At 48.6% G+C, this 19,159-nt stretch overlaps 2 protein-coding genes across 5 annotated transcripts in view; one reads left to right on the top strand and one right to left on the bottom strand.

Moving 5' to 3' along the window:
- Positions 1-13,858: 13,858 nt before the first annotated feature.
- On the top strand, positions 13,859-17,276 carry LOC308627103 (uncharacterized protein). The gene is made up of 4 exons (XM_081252831.1): positions 13,859-14,095; positions 14,205-14,256; positions 14,346-15,142; positions 17,189-17,276. Exons 1-3 carry the CDS (start codon positions 14,090-14,092, stop codon positions 14,735-14,737), a joined length of 450 nt encoding a protein of 149 aa, XP_081108957.1. The 5' UTR covers positions 13,859-14,089; the 3' UTR covers positions 14,738-15,142; positions 17,189-17,276.
- Positions 17,277-18,893: 1,617 nt separating this feature from the next.
- The window catches only part of PIEZO2 (piezo type mechanosensitive ion channel component 2), a gene marked incomplete at its 5' end in the record, with an annotated part of 353,117 nt that continues 352,851 nt past the window's right edge, over positions 18,894-19,159 (bottom strand). For all 4 annotated transcript variants that reach the window (XM_081252827.1, XM_081252829.1, XM_081252828.1 and 1 more), the window contains one exon: positions 18,894-19,153. In XM_081252827.1, coding sequence (XP_081108953.1) covers positions 18,901-19,153 — 253 coding nt within the window. In that variant the 3' untranslated portion in view covers positions 18,894-18,900. The remainder of the gene's footprint in view (positions 19,154-19,159) is intronic.

Raw genomic sequence — 19,159 nt, 5'->3', positions numbered from 1 at the left:
TCGAGTTAAGTGAGATAAAAACACCCAGGAGGTAAGAAAACTGAAATGGCATTGTTTGCATTTATACATAGCTGGCACCTTAGTTACCAGCAGATTTACTAAAATTAATCACACGTTTATTGAGTGAGTGCTGTGTAATGCTGGCCTGTCCTCTGCGGAATGGGGATCGGTAGTAGGATTTGACACCAGGATTTGGTGGAAGTTGGAGGTAGGAGGTGGAGAGAATGCAGGGGACGGAGGGGCTTGGGTGCAGCGCGATTTTGGTTTCCCTCAGGACACCTTGGCATGTTCTCAGTGGCCTTGTGGTCCCCCTGGCGTTTGTGAAGACGGGTCAGCTGGGAGAGGCAACAGAAGCCGTCTCCCTGTGTCTCCCTCTGTCCCCCGCCCATGTTTTCATTAGGTTGGTATCAAGAAAAGGCTCAGCACCGACTTTAATTTGATACTAAATTTAAGGACTTAAAAAAATGTCTTGAAGGAAAAAAGGAGACTGAGACAAACATCCCTTTCGAAAAAGGAGAGCAAACCTTTTCTCCATTTGAGTGTTTTTTTAAATGGTCAAGGGGCCTTTGCCCATGGAAAGAACTTACATGGCTTTTAATAACAGTCAGTGGTACTGATTAAAATTCCCCTAAATAATTAGCCCCACTTACAAACTAGGTGAACTAAATCCCCTTTGAATTTAAGGTGGAACATTTTAAATTATATTTATAAATTTTTTATTTCTGATTCTCCCAAAGCTTTCAAGAGGCCTAAATAGGGCAGTGTTAAAACTTAACTTTCAAAATCTCAGTAAGCACTTAGCTAACTTTTATACGTACAGTAAATCTTGTGTGTATTGTTTGTAAATGTGACTGAATGTGACCTCCGCCAGGGGGCGCCTTGATTCTCTCCCGGGCAGCAAGTCTACGGACGGACGGACGTTGAGTCAGTATTAACAAATACAGAAGCGCTCAGTGGAGGTGGCTCTGTTCATTGAAGTTGGCCGGCCCCTCGTCAGGCTCTGTCACTCTGTGTTACCACTGTTTATCCAGCACCTTTCAAACCAAATGGATGTAACATTGCTAAGTCCACAGAAACGTACTGTACCTTACGGAGTGGTTTCGCCCCCCCTCCACGCCTCACTTAGAGGGGCTGAGTGCACCCCACACCTCAGGTTTCAAGAAGCACATGAGGCCCTTCCCCCCAGGATCCAGCCACGCTGTCTCGGGTGATTCCTGGCCTCCAGGTTTCCAAATGTCGGAATGTCGGAGCCAAACCATAAAGTTGCTTGAAGCTAAGCTGGGCTTGGGCTGTGATTTCCCAGAGGCGATACACGGGCAGCGTGGTGGTCAGGAGAGAAGGAGAAATCAGAAACAGTTGGTTAGACCCGCCCTGTTGGCACTTGGAGCTTGTCCATGACGAGCTGGCTTTGCTCCTCCCGAGAGCCTGTTGCCAGCCCCTCCTAGGTGGGCTTCCTGCATGGAGCAGGGCAGCTGTCTGCCCTGAAGACCTCGGCAGTGAGCACTGTCGCCTGCATGGCCGGTGGAGGATCCATACACCATCAGGCCCTATTCACCCGATGAACGTGGGTTGAGTCAGAGCCATGTGGCCCCAGAGAGTGGTGGCTGTGGCCCTGCCCCTGCCCCTCATCCCGCTGGGCCCATGGACAGTGCAGGAGTCGGTCATGGGCACATATTGCTCACCGCAAATTCAAGTCAGGATGGGGACCGGGTGACAGAAGTCACTGCATCTCATGGGGATCAGACTGACCCTGGGCACCCCGAGGAAGTGTGTCGTCTCTGAGCTGCAGGCATCGTGGTCCAGGAGGTGCACAGACCCCGTTCCCCGAGGGTCTCCATGCGCGACCCACGCCCAACTCCGGCAGCAGTGATGGGCTTGGAGGTGCGCTTCAGCCGGGGCCAGCTTCATGATTTTCGGGGCCCAGGGAAGAATGAAAATGCAGGGCCCTTTGTTCCAAACTCAGGCAGAAAGAAAGCCTTCTTCCCCTCCTGTGCGTCCGTCTGCCTGCCCCGCCCTGCCCCGTCTTTGTCTTCAGGGCCGGTCCTTGGGGAGAGAGCCTCATGGGGGCTTCGGCCCTGCCTGCAACTCGGCCCAGAGGTCGCCACAGGGGCGGGGGGCGGCGGCATGGTGGGGGGCCCCCCAACATCCAAGGCTCCAAGCCCCAGCACATCCCCCACCGCCTCATAGCATTTCCCTTACAAAACAAACCCAAAGACAAAATTCTTAAACTCCAGGTGACCCCAGGGATGGCCCCTCTGGGTTCTGCGGGCCCTGTGCCACTGCAGAGGTCGCGCCGGCCCCCACTGCAGGGCAGCCGGCGGACGGCCTGGGTGCAGGTGTAAACGTGCTCCTTCCGCAGCAGCAGTTTCCTGTTTGGATGTGCACCCTACCCTGGATGTGACTCCAGCCTGGGGCAGCTCCCCCAGGCCCTGGGGGTCTAGTTCCGGGCTCCATTGCAGGAGGGTGGATGGATTTGATCCTTCAGCCCAGACGCCCTCTGGCCTCTCAGGCCCTTTACTGCCCAGGGAACAAATGGTGTTTCTCCTGCTGGTACTAAGCCAGCCTCCTTGAATTACTAAGCTGGGAGGCCCCCCTGGGGTGGGGGGAGGAGATCGGAGGTTTAAAGAAACCCAGACTCTTCAGTCTGCAGTGGGGACGCCCCAGAACCAGTGGGAAGGCTGCTGAGGGTGGGGGGTAAACCAGTGGCCCTCGGCCACTGCAGCTGCCCCGCCCCCCAGGACATGAGCCCTGAGGGGCCTCAGGATGGGGAAGCACAGGATGCTGTGCCAGAGAGCTGAGGTGCACATCAGAGGAGTGATCTCAGTGAGCCCGGACTCTTGCATCTTCCCATACACAGGAAAGCGGATGTCTGGTTTTCTTTAATTAACAGTGATCTTTGATGTCCCATCTACCTGGGGTTTGTTGCAAACCCCCCTCTGTATCCTGGCTTCTCCCTTACCTCTTCAGAGCAGTCCCTCACAGGTATCTGAGAGGCTGCCTCCCAGCTTGAAGTTCTTAGTAAGTCTGCTGAGTAAAACATAGTTCTCAGCTTTTAGATTGTGCTTTTTTTGCCCCAGTTGATGACCTTTATCTGTGGGCTGTTCCCCCCCCCCTTTTTGCTTGTTTAATAACAAGCAGGTTTGTGACTCTGCCTGAAATGCCCAGTTTCTTAGGAGGACCTTTAACATTTTTTGTCAGTGTTTTATCCACATTTTTTATCAGTGATAGAACTGCACAGGTCGTGCATAATTAAAAGTCTAGCAAACCATCACTTTATTTCTACAGCTCCTAAACTTTTCATTACTTGAATTTTTGGGTACTCCAAAATACAAGTGTATCTAATTCTTTATCTCATTTACTATATTTCACATATTGGACATTACAATAATGACTATTTTTCGAATATGTCCTACCCTATTCTTATTGGTACTCTAAAATGAGAACGTGTATAGGCTTCGGGAGAGGCAAAATAAAGATACTGTATACTGTATTTTTTTTTTTTTTGCCGTACGCGGGCCTCTCACTGTTGTGGCCTCTCCTGTTGCGGAGCACAGGCTCCAGGCGCGCAGGCTCAGCGGCCATGGTTCATGGGCCCAGCCGCTCTTCGGCATGTAGGATCTTACCGGACCGGGGCACGAACCTGTGTCCCCTGCATCGGCAGGCGGACTCTCAACCACTGCGCCACCAGGGAAGCCCCTGTATACTGTATTTTTGATTTAAAAAATCTGTTGGTTTGTTAAGGAGGGTCTCAGCTCAGGGTCTCAAGAGCTCAGCATCCGAGTTTCTCGGCCACCAGGTGGCGCTGCAGAGCGGCCCCGGGATCGCCTCACCTGGACCAGCTCCAGGGTCACTTCTGCTGGACACTGTGAACAGACTGCAGGATGGGTGACCAGGGTCTAAACAGGCGATTGGATGAACACACGTGTGCACACGCACAGACACACGCTTTATCAACAGTGGGTTGTGTTTGCCTGCTGTTACTCTTCCAGCCCCAAGCCATACCCAACACTGTGTGGTGGAAGAGGACCAGTTGGACCTCTGCTCAGCTCTGACCTGGGCCACTTGCCGTGCTTTTGGCGGGGGGTGTTAATGGCATTGCACATTGCAGGTAAGCTAGCTGCCTGGTCCTTGCCCCGTAGATGCTGATAGTGCCCCCAGCATTGGGACAAATCAGCCATGTTCTCACACGCACTGGGGTGGGGTGCTGTCCCTTGTCACGAGCCAAGACAGCGCCCCCTGCCCCTCCCTCCGAGCACCATGTGACGTCAGAGCAGCAGCAGCCTGGTCCCCACCCTGCTGTCCCCCGTAGCCACCTGGAACTATTAAAATGGAAATAAAAGGAAATCAAATTCATTTTTTTGGCCACACTGCCATGTCTCAGATGCTGGATGGCCCCGTGTGTCCCTGGCTCCCGTGGACGGGCACACACAGTCGCCACAGAAGGCCCCTCGGACAGCACTGCTCTGGGTTCCTGGCCTGTGTCAGTGAGTTGGAGCGGGGTGGGGGGCGACTTTGGGCAAGAATCAAACCAGGACGGACGTTTCCAAATCAGTGGGTGAAGCTGGTGGTGGTTTGGCAGGTACCGGGCAGCAGGATCCAGAAGTTTATGGAGAGGCTACGGCTGCTCTTTTAATTCCACCTCCCAGATCCCTAGTTTCCAAAGGAAAACAGCTGGTGCCTCCAGGGAACAGGAGGAAACCGCTGGTGTCAAACTGCAGTGAGTGGCAGGGGTGAAAATGGGAGGTGTGACAGTGCTGACTTCTGATGTTTCCTCTGGACCAGCACGGTGTCCCAGGGTTGGAATGCCTGCATCTTTGCCACCTGATGGCTCCCAGGTGCCCTGGGCTTGGCCCTCGGGGGCGGTGAGGGCATCTCCACTGAGGAAGGAGCTCTGCTTTCCTCTTTGGGGTTTTGTTTTATGGAAATATATAATTTTTTGTTTATTTGAAAAACAAAGCACAGCCAGCAACCCCAAAAGTACAAAGAATAAAATAATTCTTTCAAATCTCATCCTTCAGAAACAAGCATTTCCTTTGTGACTATCACTCCAGGCCTCTCTGTACAAACTGGGAAAGGGACCAGCAGATACAAATTCTTTTACAGGATGGGCTCCTACTTACTATTTTAAAATGAAAGTGTAACATTTAATCTTCATGGAATTTAGTGAAAAAGAAGGAAAACTAAAGGAATTTTTGAAATTCAGATAAGTGTTTCTTTATAAGAGAGGTTCATTTCTAAAAGATTCCTCTCACATTTAAAATACTTAGATTAGATTGTTTTTATGCCTATTTCATCTTTAGACATTTTCTGTTAATTCCCTGCTCTGGAATATGGGGAAATTAGCACCACCTGGGGCCCTTGGATTGTTTTTTCCTAATGTCTCCTGATTTTTTTTTGTTATATTATTAATTTTCCCATTTTCAAGGTTTGTAACATTTACATCTTGTTCTTTAACCACCATCCCTCAGGTTTTTTAGTCTTAAAAACTTAGTCTTAAATTTATATTTAAATGGGTTTAGAGCTCACCAGCACCAGTTTTTAACCATTATTTTTCCTTTTTTAAAAAAAAATGATTTTGACTCATCCCTTGATTGGCTAAATTTCACCGTTTCTCTTTTTCCAAGAAAGGCTCGTGGATTTCTTGAATTATTGCCTACATGACAGCATCTGCCTTGTGTCTTTTTACTTTATGTACAACTTGGCTAAGTAGGACACTTATGGGTGACACCTTCCCCCCTCGGAAACTTGTTAATATTGCTTTACTCCTGGCGGTGAAAACTGCATGGGAGGAATCTGAGCCAACCGGCCCTTCCCCTTGTGTGTATGTGGACGTTCCGCCCGATGCACCTGACTTCCTGTGTCCCGGGGCTCCCACCCTGGACTAAGCTGGGTGTTGATAATTCTACATGGGATTTATATATTCACAGTGCAGGTTGTAGAGTCAAATGTGCCATCATTTCAGGAATACTTAATTCTAAATGAATTTATTTTCATCAGAGTAATATATGCACATAACCTAAGGGTCAAATACACTCCGCCTACACTTCCCCAAACCCCAATCCAATTTTCTGGTGATGACCAAATTCACATTTTCTCTTTCTTTTATATATACTTCCATATTTCTAAATAACATGTTTATAATGTTCTTCCTTGGTTTTTAGATTTTAGAAAGTGTTGAATAAGTTCCTTTGGTGAAAGTTGAGATTTCTCCTAGGACTTTTTGCAGCCCCTTGCCTCAGCTAATACAATTTTGATTGATTAGTGCCTTATGTTTTCATATTTTACATATATAAGTAACGTCTATTGCTTATCAGATTTTTCCATAACGAACATAGAGGTTTTCCCTGAACATCCAAAGGTTTTCTCCACCTTCCTTACCCTGATTTTTTTTTTTCCATAGTCTTTTCTTTCCTCCCTTCAAGAATACAACCCAGGGACTTAGTCTTATCCCCAGGGCCTAGAACTGTGCCTGGCTTGAAATCATTACACATTCAATCCTTGCTAAGTGAATAAATCTGAGAAAATAGAGAGCCACAATTATATATTCTTTCTTGTTCATCCTTTGTTTTTTCCCCAAATTAATAATTGCCTGGAATTAATCATAGCCTCACTTTTTTACTTGCCTGTATTTCTATATAATTATAATTGATCCTTTTCAAAATTCCCAAAGGGCTATTAACCCCTCTGCACACTCTCCATGTTGCAGTGATACATCAGGTGGGCCCTCCTCCAGCCCCCAGCCTCCCTGGCGTCCAGCATTGTGAGCAGCTGTGTGCAGACGCCCTCCCCACGCAGGGGTCTCTGTGCCCCTCCCCCTCCCTGAGGGTCCTGCTTCCTGGTTCCCCTCTTCCTCTTCCTTGTTTACTCCCTCATTTCAGTGGAGCACGTCTTCCAGGAATTTCCCAGAAAATGGGGCCAGAGGGACTGTTGTGAGCTGTTGGCTGTCTGCACTGTGTCACCGTCATGTTTGTGCCTTGGCTGGGACAGAGTTGTAGGCTGGAAATCCTCTTCCCTCAGGGATTTGAAAGCACTGCTCCATTACCTTCTAGCTCCATGTCCAAGTCCATTGCCCGTTTGACAGTTCTCCTCTCTCTGAAATGACCTCGCATGTGCTCTGAAATTTCACCAGATGTGCCCTGGAGTGATTCTTTGCATTGATTATGCTGGGAAAATCTCTTCATTTCTTTATTTTTAAAAGTAATTTCCACTCTTCAGTTTTCTCTTCTTAGATTTCCTGTTAGTGGTGTGTTGCACCACCCGATTCAATCCTCTAATTTTATTACCTTTTCTCTCCTATTTTTTATCTTTCTCTCAACATTTTCTCAATTTTACCTTTCAAACCTCCCATTCATTTCCACTTAAGGTCTCAGATTTTTAATTTGCACTGAGCTCTTCCTTCTTACCTCATTTTCTAATTGTTCCTTTTTCCACTCCTAACATAAACTATTCTTATTTCCTGAACCCAATATCATGTATTATCTTTTGGAAGATGCTGATTATCCTGCTTTTCAAATTCTGCCCCTGAGATCCATTTTGGCCTCTATCTTTGTGTTGAAGGCACTCCCAAGTGTCTGGTGATTCTCTGTGACTCTTTACCTTTGAAAGGGAGGCACTAAAAGCTACCCGGGGTTGTGGGGAGGCTGTTTGTGGGGGGGGTTATGGGTGAAGGGCTGTGATGCAGGGTGATTTGTACACATGTTTGGAAGTTTCTTTTGGGGATCCCAGGATGCTGAGGAGCTGAAGGTCTTTTCCCTGGTCTGTCGTTCCTTCCAGAGAAGGCAACTCATGTTCTGTGAACAGGTGGAAGAGGGGCCAGGGTCTCCCAGCAGCTCCTGGACTTGCACTTGTAATTCTGTTAACATGATGAATTACAATGACATGTTTTCTGATGTTAAACCCACTTGATCATGATGAATTTTTTTTAGTGTACTGTTGAAATGGATTTGCTGATGTTTTGTTAAGGATTTCTGTGTCTGTGCTCATGAGGGCTATCTTTCTTTAAGTTCCTTATCTTGAAATGTCTTTGATGATTTTGGCACCAGGGTAACCGTGGCCTTAGCAAATGAGCTGAGGAGCATTCCTTTCTCCTGTGCTTTCTAAGAGAGTTCATGGAAGGATTGGTATTTCTCTTTAAATTTTTGCCAGAATTCAAAAATGAATTCATCTTGCTGGAGTTTTTTTTCTGGGAAAGTTTTCAATTATGAATTCAATTTCCTTAATTGGCATAGGACTATTCTGTTTCTTTGAAAATTTTCTTTTGAGTCAGTTTTTGCAATACATGCCTTTCATGGAATTTTTCCATTTTGTTTAAGTTGTAAAATTTATTGACCTACACTTGTTCATAATATATAACTTCATCATCCTTTTAATGTCTGGAAAATCTGGAGTGATGTCCCTCAGCTTCTGGCTCTCAAATCAGTATTTATTGCTTTATTACATTTGTATTTTTCTATTTCTTCTTGAGCTGAATTTTATCATTTACATATACATTTTACGAAAATTTTCTATTTTGATCTAAATTTTCAAGTATATTAGTACATAATTGTTTATAATATTTCCTTATGGTTACTTGTTTTTCAATTTATGCTTTGTCTTTCTTTCTTTTCTCTTTTTCTTTTGTCAGCCTTGGTAGAGCTTTGTTTGAGTTTATTTTCTTCAGAAACAGCTTGATTTTAGTGTTACTCTCTTGCATTTTTTCTTTTCTTGCATTTTCTCGCTTACAAATATTCTTACCTTTGACTTCCTTTATCTGTTTATTATTTGTTATTATCTGTTTATTATTATTATGTTTCATTTCTATCTATCCTCTCTTCCACCTTGATTTAAATGCTTAATTCATCTATTTTCAGTCTCATTGATTAGTGCACCTTACTTACATTTTACAAATTTTGAAATGTAGCCATTTTCTTTTGATTAATTAAACAATTTTGCATTCCATTTTTTTAAACTCATGAACTACTTAGGAATTTACATTTTCCTACCATGATTTAAAATTTTTTTTGCTTAGTCATTAGTAATTTAATTCAATCTTGGTTTAAGAACATGTGAGTCAAGACAGGCTAGATCATGCTGCCAGAATGAATAACCCCTGAATCCCTGTGGCTTAAAACAGCACAATTTTAATCTCACCTACACTATGGGACCATCAAAGTTTGGTAGTTACTTGGGCACCCTGTTGCCAGTTGCTATGTGAGCGGTTCCAGGAGAGAGGAGGAAAGAAACTGAAAGCTCCAGGCCACCAGGGCCAGAACTCATCACAAAGCCCGACCCGATCACAAGGGGCAGAGGTGGGAAATGCAGTCCTGCTACATGCCTGGAAGAGGGGAGAGCTGTGTGGGGTAAACAGTAAGCAGTATGAGGACAATTGGTTGCAATTTGTTGATACTTTTTAAATTTAACCTGGTCAAGTTTTGTAAATGTTCTGTGTACCCTAGAGTTTATGTATTCTCTATTTGTAGAGGGTTGGGCTCTGTACAAAGTGGACATATCAGATTTCTGAGCGGAGTTGTTTGAGTAATTTTTATTCACCTTGATCTGTGAGATTCTGCAAGAACACTATTCTAATCTCTCACCACAGCCATGACTTTGATTCCATCAATTTCTCCTTTCACTTATGTCCATGTATTTCGAAGGTGATATGGTTAGGTTTGATTACTGTATGCTTTTGATCTGCACCCCTATTTTTACCAAAAATGATAAAAATACTGATCAAGAGGGCTCATATACCTGGCCATCTTCTCTAATTCACTTCTAACTGGTGCTAGTCGTCACTACAGCATATGGCCAGGATTTCCTTTTATCCTCCCAGCACAGCTATAAGGCCACTGCGATATTATTCCTGATTTATTCCTGAACACAGATCCCAGACCAGACCCTCAGTGACCCAGTTCCTTCCTCCACCCATGCTGCTCTCAGAAAAGACAAACTGCTGTTTGAGGCCAAAATAACCATGAAAGACCCATTTTCCCCAGCAGCTGTTTTGGTGGTTGTGTGTGTGCAAATACTCGTACTATGGAAACAAGCTGTTCAAACTGTGTCTTGCCACTCTGCCAAGTTGCAGGGCAGTTACCTGAGGGCAGGTGATGTGTCTGTCGTTCACCTGTACATCGTCAGCACCTAGCGCAGAGTGGGGCTTAGCAACACCAGGACCAAGAGGGACAAAGGGATCCGAGCTGTGTAGTGGGGTGGCGTGGCGGTGGGGGGTGGTCCCTGGTCTGTAACCTTCTTCCTTCTGATTCCTTCCCTGAATCTGTATTCCCTTTTCTGTAGTTCATTTCCTGCGTCATTCTCATCAGGGGTCCCACAAAGCAGTGCTGAGCCCAAACACCTTCCTCGTGGACCTCGTGACCCCATCCCCCTTGGTGTCTCCATGGAGCCTGCCTGAGCCTGGCACTCTCTCTGGCCAGACCCCAGCATGGGAGGCAGCCCGGCCAGGCTCCCATGATGACTGAGGTCTGCAAGGGCCCCCCTCGGCCCTTCTGCAAGAAGACTTTGTTTTCAGTACATCCACTGACACCACAGGGTCTCTCCTCTGTTTTCTGGTTATTTTATATTTTCTGATTTTTTGGTTTTTGGGGTTTTTTTTGTTATGCTTTCTGGGTTTCATGCCCCAAGGACTGTGCAGGGCAGAGGTGCTTGTCATCAGCCTCTGGGGCTCCAGGCAGCGCTGAACAATGAACCATCTGCAAGGCTCATTAATATTTCACACCTTGCATCAGCCAGATGCCCCGGAGCAACATCAATCATGATTTTGTAGAGCTCTGTGTGGTTAATGTGTGGTTAGTGTTTTAGGAAAGCCCAGCCCTGGAGCGCTCAGCGTATGTGCTGGCAGCCTCTCAGTCAGGCTCTGGGCAGCCCCTCCGGGCCGAGCCACCAGCCAGCCAACGGCACCGGGAATCCACAGAGGTTATCCCAGAACTTTCCACGGCTCAGTTGGCCTCTGTTTTCATAAAGTCTTCCTACGTGGAGATGGAACATTCACGTATGTGAAATTTTCCCTGGAAGAAACTTGCTGTGATGGAGGTGGTACCAAAAGTCTAAACAGATGAACGCATCAGGGAAAACAGCTAGAAGATGGAAACTGGTTTTATTTAGTAGGATTTTAAGTGTCTATACTTGCACACTTGGAGGTCTGCGTCCTGGGAAGTGAGTGAGGGCCTGGGTCCTGTGACCTCATCGGGGCAGGCCCAGCAGTGCAGGCATCGGGTCGCTTGGTCCAGGTGTTCTGGGCTCTATCCCAGGCGGTGTCCTTCGCCAGTGACTCCTGTCCCCTCCAGGCCCTCCCTTTCCTATTTCCCACTCTGCCCTCTGGACACCATCCACCCTTCGTGTAAGTTCAAGGCAACATGCCCCCTGCCCTGGGGCTGCTCCATTTGGGACTTCTCTCTTGTGCAAAACAGCAAATGTAGTTTGTCTTCGCAAAATAATTTCCAGTCTAATCCAGTGGGTGGGGAGTGATTTCACGGGAGTTCTGAGAGGCTCCTTAGTGATACTGAACCCAGACCAAGTGGGTGACTCACTGCCCCCTCTAAGGTTGAGCCGAGGCTTGGGGCCACTGACTAAGCCTCACTTATTATCATTTATTAATGAGGCAGACCAGACATTTCCAATGATTGGCTACTTAGTTCCAAGCCTAGAGACGTCCCTTGTCAGCCATCATTTTTATAAGGCTGCAAAAATTCTTCACTTTTCTCCATAAGCTTGACCTAGTTTTCCCAGCAGGCCTTGGACCAGCAGCCGAGAAAGTGTTAAATGATCAGGAAGGGAGCGTGAGGGAAGTGGATACGGACCTTCCTTCTCTGAGCTTTAGTTTCTCAATTGCTTTAGATGCCCCTTTCGTAGGGGTGGGGGGATAAAATTTTGGATCCAGGCAGGTTAGACGACAGCTTGGCTGGAAGGAAGGCAGGGCCAACATTTCCCAAGTGTCTTCTGCCTGGAATCACGACTCCAGCTCTGCATGCATCTCCAGAGCATCCCTCGAAAGCAGGACGGGAAGGGAGTGTCCTCCAACCTGGCTGATGTCAGAATCACCTGGATGGTTTAAATGTGGTAGATTCTTGGACCCCGACCCCAGGTCAGAGTTGTGGGATCATGTGAAGTCTAGAAGTCTGTATTTTTTTTTTTTTTTTTTTTTGCGGTACGTGGGCCTCTCACTGTTGTGGCCTCGCCCATTGCGGAGCATAGGCTCCGGACGCGCAGGCTCAGCGGCCATGGCTCACGGGCCCAGCCGCTCCGCGGCATGTGGGATCTTCCCAGACGGGGGCACGAACCCGTGTCCCCTGCATCGGCAGGTGGACTCTCAACCACTGCGCCACCAGGGAAGCCCTAGAAGTCTGTATTTTTTAACAAGAACTGGGGGTGATTCTGATGATTAGTCTGTGTTAGGAGCCCATGGATTAGACATCCTGTCCCCAAGCACAGATCCATGACAAGAGCTGGGATGCTGATTGAAATGAGGTATTTCTGGGCCCTAGATCCATATGATCTGATCGGTGCGTCTTGTAGGGTTCTGGAACCTATGGTTTTTCAAAGCTCTTCTGTTCTGATGAAATTCCAGGACCACAGGGGATGGAGACCAGGGCTGCAAGCCCACTGCTGTAATGAGCAGTAAGAATGGCCTGCACCAGGCAGGAGCGGGGCTCCGGACTGGAGGGGCAGGGGTTTAGGGGAGTCGACCAAACAGGTATCTGTTGACTTCATGGCCTGAGCGAGTCCCAGACCCTCTGAGCCCCTCCGCCCCAGTGAATGAGTATTATTAACAAATAGAAGGAAAGATAGAGAGCTTTGGGGTGAAAATCATGATTTTGGTTTTGGTTCTGAATGTGAATGTGAGGTGCCTGTGGATTCTTCATCTAGAATCCATCTGAGCAGTGGGTAAAAGGCAAGACAGACACTGAGGAAGGAAATCAGTCTAGAGCGCCTGCCTGGACGGGCATTCATTCTGGATGACATTCCTCATTGATGGTGACATTTGTCACCCAGAAGCGAGCTTGGTGAGAGAGACAGAACCACCAGGAGGAAGAGGGCTCCCAGGAAAGCTTTCAGAGCTGATTTTAGGCACTTTTGAAAAGAAGACTCTGTGTCCCATTGGATGACGTCTTGCCTGCAGGGCGGGGGTTACGACGAGGACCCTCCGCTGAGAGCCGGGCCGCCTATTCCTTCTGGGGCCCCGAAGCTTCCGGGCTGTTCCGAGCATCTGAACCCCTCCCTCGGGTTGGGAGACTGGCTGGTATCCCCCTGACACCCAAGGTGACACCAACCAGCCTAGAGGCGCTTCCTCCTGGCATTGGATGATGTCCACTGGGAAGGAGACGGACACGTTTGTGCGAGAGACACAGGGGCTGCGCCTGTGAGACGTGGGGCCTCCCGGGGGACAGTCCCGCCACCCTTTAGGGTTTCTGCCTGGAGGTGAGATCACACCAACCTTTACCTCTTTCCCTCCAAGAAACCCTGCTTCCTTGGCCTTTTCCCAGCCCTTCCCCCTCCCTCCCTCCCTCCCAAATAGCAACTGGCCCTGAACCTGAACCTGGAGGAGAACCTGGAGGAGAAGGAGGATGGCTGTACCCACCAGGGGCCGGGAGGACGATGGGCAGGACCTGAAGCGGAGACCCTGGGAGGACGGGGTGGGGATGCGGGGCGTGTGAGGGGCATCCTGGGTGCTAACCAAGGATGGGCCAGGCTCTGCGGCTGTGGCCACATGTTCAGCCCCGGATGTGAATGGCTCCAGTCCCTGCGCTCTGCTCACCCGGCCTGGGCCTCCAGCCTGGTCCCCAGCCCCTTCCTCCACCCCCCGCCCCCCCCACCCCCCGCTCTCCTGGATGCTTGGGTATCTCACAGTCTCCTGGGTGTCGGTGGCCTTTCAGAAGTCCTTTCCCAGACTGCGGTGGATGCAGAGGCAGGGAGATGGGGGCCCAGAGCTGCTTGAGTGCCGCCTGCCGTTTCCATCCTCCCGCTCGTCGCTCTCCAGGACCTTTCCTTTCTGTCCTTCCTCCGGCCAAGGGTCAGGTGGGCGCCTTAGTCACGCCTGGCAGCTCCCCATTTCCTCGGCCACCTGGCTGGCACGCCTCACCTGCTCCGCCTGAAAGAACAGATGCGGGTACGTGCAAATAAACGTTGGGGAAAAGCGGCTTTGGGGAAAGTCTCCCTGCAACCTATTAAATCTCCCCTAAATCTAACCCTAAAGACCATTGCTTTGGACCCTGCAGGGCAGCTGCATCCCGCGGGCATCACCGAGCGCTGGCAACATGCGGACACAGGGTGAGGGCCCTACATCAGCCGCCCCATATCCCAGTCGGCATCTGCGCCCGGGACAGAGGCTGCAGAGAGGCTAACCTGTATCCCCGTAGCTGGTCCACAGACAAGATCAGCCCCTCCCCACAGTCTGGGCAATTCACTGCACACGGGGAGAGCCCTTCGACAGGAGGCCGGTTCTGGAGGTCAGAGTAATTCTGCGGCCAAGCGTGATGGAAGCAGTGCTGCTGCTCGGGACCCACCCCGGGGCACCCCAGCCTCGGTGACATGGGCACCGTGGGGGTTGGAGTGGAGAGGTACTGATGCGTTGGGCTGGACCTCGTGGCCGCCATCCTCACTGGTCTCCACCCTCCGCCTCCAGGCAGCCCCGGCTCCTCCAGCTGTGCCTCTGGGAGAGAGGGTGGGGTGCAATGGGGGTGTCTCTTCCACAGACAGACGCAGCAGCCAGAGGTCACCATGCACCAGGATGCAGCCCTGCACTGGGTGAAGGTCACAGGGTTTTGGATTCTGCTCACCTGGCTCGACAGACAGGCTTCCCAGCCAGTCTCGGACCCACGTGACTCCACCAGGCTTCCGTTGAGCTTCTGCTCTGGGTGTTGGCAATACCCTTTATGCTTCTGAGACAAGCATTGGCCTTGGACAGCTGGGCAGGCAGGGACTTGTCTCAAATGCTTTTGAAATTTGGTCATTATGAGCAAGTTCTGTGGGTCTTACTGATTTTTGGACTCTTTAAAAAATGAGGCACAATCAAAAACTTGGTGTTGAGTGGAATGAACATCTGAAGTACCAAAAGGCCCTGTGAAGATGCCACGAGCTGCTTCCCTGAAGTGGCCTCTGTTCCTCCCAAGAATGGGGACACGGCTCTAGCGTCTTTGACTGTTAACTCATGAAGGTAAGAGAATTTAATCCATCTTTAATCCTTGGACATTAACTTGATTTACTATTTTAACTCTCGTTTCTCCCTGAAAAATTGTGAAAGGAGGCTTGCATTTAAGGTTGAAATATTTCCACGTTAGCGTTTTATTTTTTTTTTTTTTTTTTTTTTTTTTTTTTTTTTTTTTTTTTTTTTTGTGGTACGCGGGCCTCTCACTGTTGTGGCCTCTCCCGTTGCGGAGCACAGGCTCCGGACGCGCAGGCCCAGCGGCCATGGCTCACGGGCCCAGCCGCTCCGCGGCATATGGGATCCTCCCAGACCGGGGCACGAACCCGTATCCCCTGCATCGGCAGGCGGACTCTCAACCACTGCGCCACCAGGGAGGCCCTGGCGTTTTATTTTGACGTATCTTAGGGATGTCACTTCCTCTGCAGATCCTCACAGAGGTGACATTGGACAAGGTGCCTGGACCATAGTTTGTGATGGGAAATTGAATAAGGACTAAAAGTTTGGTCTTAGATGTGGCGTGGTATAGAAATCACTTAATTGATGGATTTTCTGAGCCATTTCAGAGCCTTCTGGGGACAGAATCTAAACTGACCACTGGAGGTCCCATGAGGATGTTGGTGATGGAGGATGGGCTCGATGTGGGCTCAGGGGAGTTAGAGGGTCCCCAGGCTGGCTTCCTTCCTCCAGGGGGGACGGCCACATACTTGGCTAATCAGGAGCTAATGACTAAGGGGTTTAAAGATCTGGGAGGACTTTTTCTCCCCTATTCTGCGTGGGTTTTTCCATGGGGAAGAATAGCATCACTGTAATATTCCTGGCCTCTCCCCACTTTCATATTCATTCCCCCCACTGAGTTTTATCAATATTACAGGTGGCTTTTTTTTATTGAAACAATTTTTTTAGAGCAGTTTTGGGTTCACAGCAAAATTGAGAGGAAGGTACACAGATTTCCCATAGACTTCCGGACCCACACATGCACAGTCTCCCCCATTATCAGCATCCCCCGCCAGATGGGACGTTTGTTACAAATGAGGACCTGACATTGACACATCATTGTCACCCAAAGGCCGTAGTTTACATTACAGTTCACTCTTGGTGTCGTACCGTCTGTGGGTCTGGACACGTGTATTATGTGACATGTATCCACCAGTACCGTTTCATGGAGTAGTTTCACTGCCCTACAGTCCTCTGCACTCTGCCTCTTCATCCCCTCCTTCCGCCTGAACCCCTGACAACCATTGATCTCTTACTGTCTGGATAGTTTTGCCTTTTCCAGAACATCATATATTTGGAATCATACAGTATGTAGCCTTTTCAGATTGGCTTCTTTCACTGAGTAAAATGCATTTATGTTTCCCCCTTTCTTTTCATGTCTTGAGAGCTCGTTTCTTTTTACTGCAGAATACTATTCCATTGTCTGGATTCTAACACAGTTTTATTTATTTATCCATTCACCTACTGAAGGACATCTTTGTTGCTTCCAAGATTTTGGCAATTATGCATAAAGCATCCAGATGCTGGGCCTTTGCTCAGGACCTGGAAGGGCGGCCCCTGCTCACCAGCACCCCCAGGGCTGGGTGAAGCCCCATGTCCCTCTGCCTGGTCCTCCCTCCTCGCTGGCCAGACCCCCCCCCCCCAGGTCCTTGGGGACGGTCCCTCTCAGAGCTGTCTCCAGAGAACATATTCTAAGGGGACATGTGTCCCTCATCTCTGGGCCGGGTCCGGCGCTCATTTGAGGCTGAGGATTAAGCCGGTTACAGCTTGCTGATCCCTTCACGTTGTCAGATAACTGGGCTGAACAGGGTCGTGACAGGCTGGCAGGGGGTCCCAGCAGAGGCACCTCCTTCTCTGGGGAGTCCCACTCCAGCACAGGCCTCGGCAGGGCTGGTCCTTCTACATCTCTCTGTGTCGTTCTGTGCCCTCCCCACTCCACACCTGAGGCTTTTTCTTGAACCGTGGGACCTGTTTACCATCCTGGCGTCCTTTACCTCTACACCTGTTAGAAGGATTCCTACTCCTTTTCTTCCTAAATATGCTGTAATGTGCTCTCTCGAGGTCCCCTGCTGACATTTTTAAAAGAAAGAATTCACAACCAGGAATGTGCAGGAAGACGCTTCCTGCTGTCGGGAAATCAAGTGTGGGCTGAAGAGCTCCCTGAGTGAGTTTATTGCTACGACGACAAGCATTTCTCTAAGCAGGGGGGAGGCACGCGGCTTTCACAGCTCAAGCACAGGTTCGCACTGATTCCCTAGAAGACACGGGGCATCAGTTGAACTCTGATATGTTTTAAAAGATCCATGTTCACTGTAATGGTTTCCTTCTGGGAAGTTAATTTCTCACCAGTTGTTTCATGCTTTTATTATTCCCATAGAGCACCCGCATGAGAAAACCCACAACACAACCAACAAGAAGTGGATTCTTAGTTGATTTTTTTAGCTCCCAGTACACAGTACAGAGAAGTCGCTTTTTCTAGTTCATGCAGTAAGGCAGAATGAAGGGTATTCTTAAAGTGACTTTGCAGGATGTGCTTTATTTTGTCAGTCCTGAACCCAAACTACAGAGGATCATTTTTTGGGGGGGACATAGTCTAGTCCATTTGATGATTCTTCTCAGAAACTGTCTTTTAATATGGAATGAAAACTACATTTCAATCATCAGCTTTTCATGCTACATTGTTATTTCATGAAGAGGTTGTATGACCCATAATAATAATTTAAGAAAAGGCCATTTGTTTATTTCCCCAAGCTCAATATACATATTTCTTCCATAATTTTGAACTTAAAAAAACCCGTCTCAGATGTAAAAATGTGAATTGGAATATGTAAACTCGTTGATAGACCTGAAAAACGGGGGGAAAAAAATGTCACATACTGGAAAAACCACTGCCGTGAATCATGGAAATGGGAGGAAGCGTGGGGGTGGGGTGGAGGAGCGCTCAGACCTCAGTCAGTAAAGGTGACAACGTCCAAGGACCCCGCCTCCAGCTGGGCGTCGGTGTTTCTCGGGGAGCAGTAACTCTCTGAACCAGAAAACCACCAGGTCGGAGTGAGTCACCACCTGGGCCTCAGCAACACCATGTCCACGTATTCGTTTTGCTGCTTTTTTTTCCTGAGAGGTCACTGGTGTTTAATGGAAAGATTTCTTATTAGTCTTCAGTCAAGGTAAGGCAGTAAGTGTCACTAATGTTATGTTTTTGCTTAGGATGAGGCTTATACTTCCACTGGCATCGCCATGGGTCACTGACCCCCTCCCCTCCCTGTTTCCCCCTTAGACATATGGGTAGGAGTTTTCAGCCCCCGTTCTGTTGCGTATTCGGGCTGTAGGGCCCCCGTCCTCCTCACAGCAGCGTCCCCTTGGCCGCAGAGCCCCGTACATTGCGTTGCATTGTAGTGTCTCTTCGGAGGGCACCGCCCCTCACAGGAGAAGGCCTCTCCTTCCCTCTCCTCCTCCTATTCCGTTTCTCTGAGGGACGAGACCCATCAATGACTCTTCCACGTAGTCCATCAGACTGCAAGACACCGGGACTAAAACATAAAGCGAGTAGCCCTGATTTCAGAAGAATGGAATTACAAAGGACTTTTCGAGAGTACCTTTGCTTGTAGCTCTGAGGGCAAAAGAAAGCCCAGTCCTTCTGCACCAGTCAGAAGAGAGACCGTTTCCACCGAATTAGAAATGCTTACTTAGCTCTTAGGAGAGTATTGTGCTTTTCTTTTTTTTCTTTGGAAAATTCCAATGTGAACTTGGCTTGTGGTCTGTGGCCTGGGGCATCAGTTTGTTTTCTCCCTGGTCCATTTGATCATGGTTTCTGGTGAACGGTACAGGAATATTAATTTGGCATAGAGGTCCTCCTCCAATTCCAGCTCCCCGGTCTCTCGAACTAAAAAAATATCTGTGCACAACTTCAAAATCCGATCCACATTCGGAAGCTCTTCAAACATGATGGAGTGAGAAATCCCACTGAAGAATTCACGGACAAACTTCCCAATCACCAGGACCACTGAAGCATAGAGGCCCATGATACTGAAA

Source organism: Mesoplodon bidens (assembly GCF_964165515.1).
Source record: "Mesoplodon bidens genome assembly, chromosome: 13".
Lineage (NCBI taxonomy): Eukaryota > Metazoa > Chordata > Mammalia > Artiodactyla > Ziphiidae > Mesoplodon > Mesoplodon bidens.
This window is presented reverse-complemented; position numbering and strand designations above follow the sequence as displayed.